This window comes from Condylura cristata, unplaced genomic scaffold (genome assembly GCF_000260355.1).
Source record: "Condylura cristata isolate star-nosed mole 26May11 unplaced genomic scaffold, ConCri1.0 scaffold00076, whole genome shotgun sequence".
Lineage (NCBI taxonomy): Eukaryota > Metazoa > Chordata > Mammalia > Eulipotyphla > Talpidae > Condylura > Condylura cristata.
The window spans coordinates 236977-237494 of NW_004567177.1; the positions used below are offsets into that span (position 1 = coordinate 236977).

At 74.9% G+C, this 518-nt stretch overlaps 1 protein-coding gene across 1 annotated transcript in view; it reads right to left on the minus strand.

Moving 5' to 3' along the window:
• Nucleotides 1-518, minus strand: part of THBS2 (thrombospondin 2) — a 41042-nt gene that overhangs the window by 13716 nt on the left and 26808 nt on the right. The window contains exon 5 of the mRNA XM_012734838.1: nucleotides 228-390. Within this exon, the coding sequence (XP_012590292.1) occupies nucleotides 228-390 (163 nt within the window). The remainder of the gene's footprint in view (nucleotides 1-227; nucleotides 391-518) is intronic.

The window sequence follows — 518 nt, forward strand, 5'->3', positions numbered from 1 at the left end:
CAGGGGGGCCGCAGCGCCCAGCTCGGCCCCAGGGAGCTGGCCGGCCACCGCCCGAGTCACCACGCCCCGGCACATGGCCAAGGTGCAGCTTCTGTCCAACTGTGGACAGCTGGACGCTGGGCCAAGCAGATGGCCACACCAGAGGGCGGGGGGGCAGCAGGGTGGGGAGCGCCAGGACAGAGGCGCCCCCATGGGCAGGTGGGGTGTGCGGGAGCAGAGAGCGCCACCGGGGCCAGTGCCCAGGGCAGGGGTGCACGGGCTGCGGGAGAGCGAGGTCTGGACGTGGCCCACTCGCTCTCGTGACCTGTGTCGCTGGGAGCCGCGGCAGCCACGCTCTCGGGGTGCCGCTCCGCGGGGGCCACGCTCTCGAGGTGCCGCCCCACGGGGGGCCTGCGAAGGCTGCAGAGCCCAGGAAAGCCCTACGGGCCTGGGCTCCGGCGCCGCCAGGTCCCGCCCAGCACTGGGTGCCCATGGAGAGACCATGGGGTCGTGGGCGGGGTCGTGGGCAGGGCCAGGGC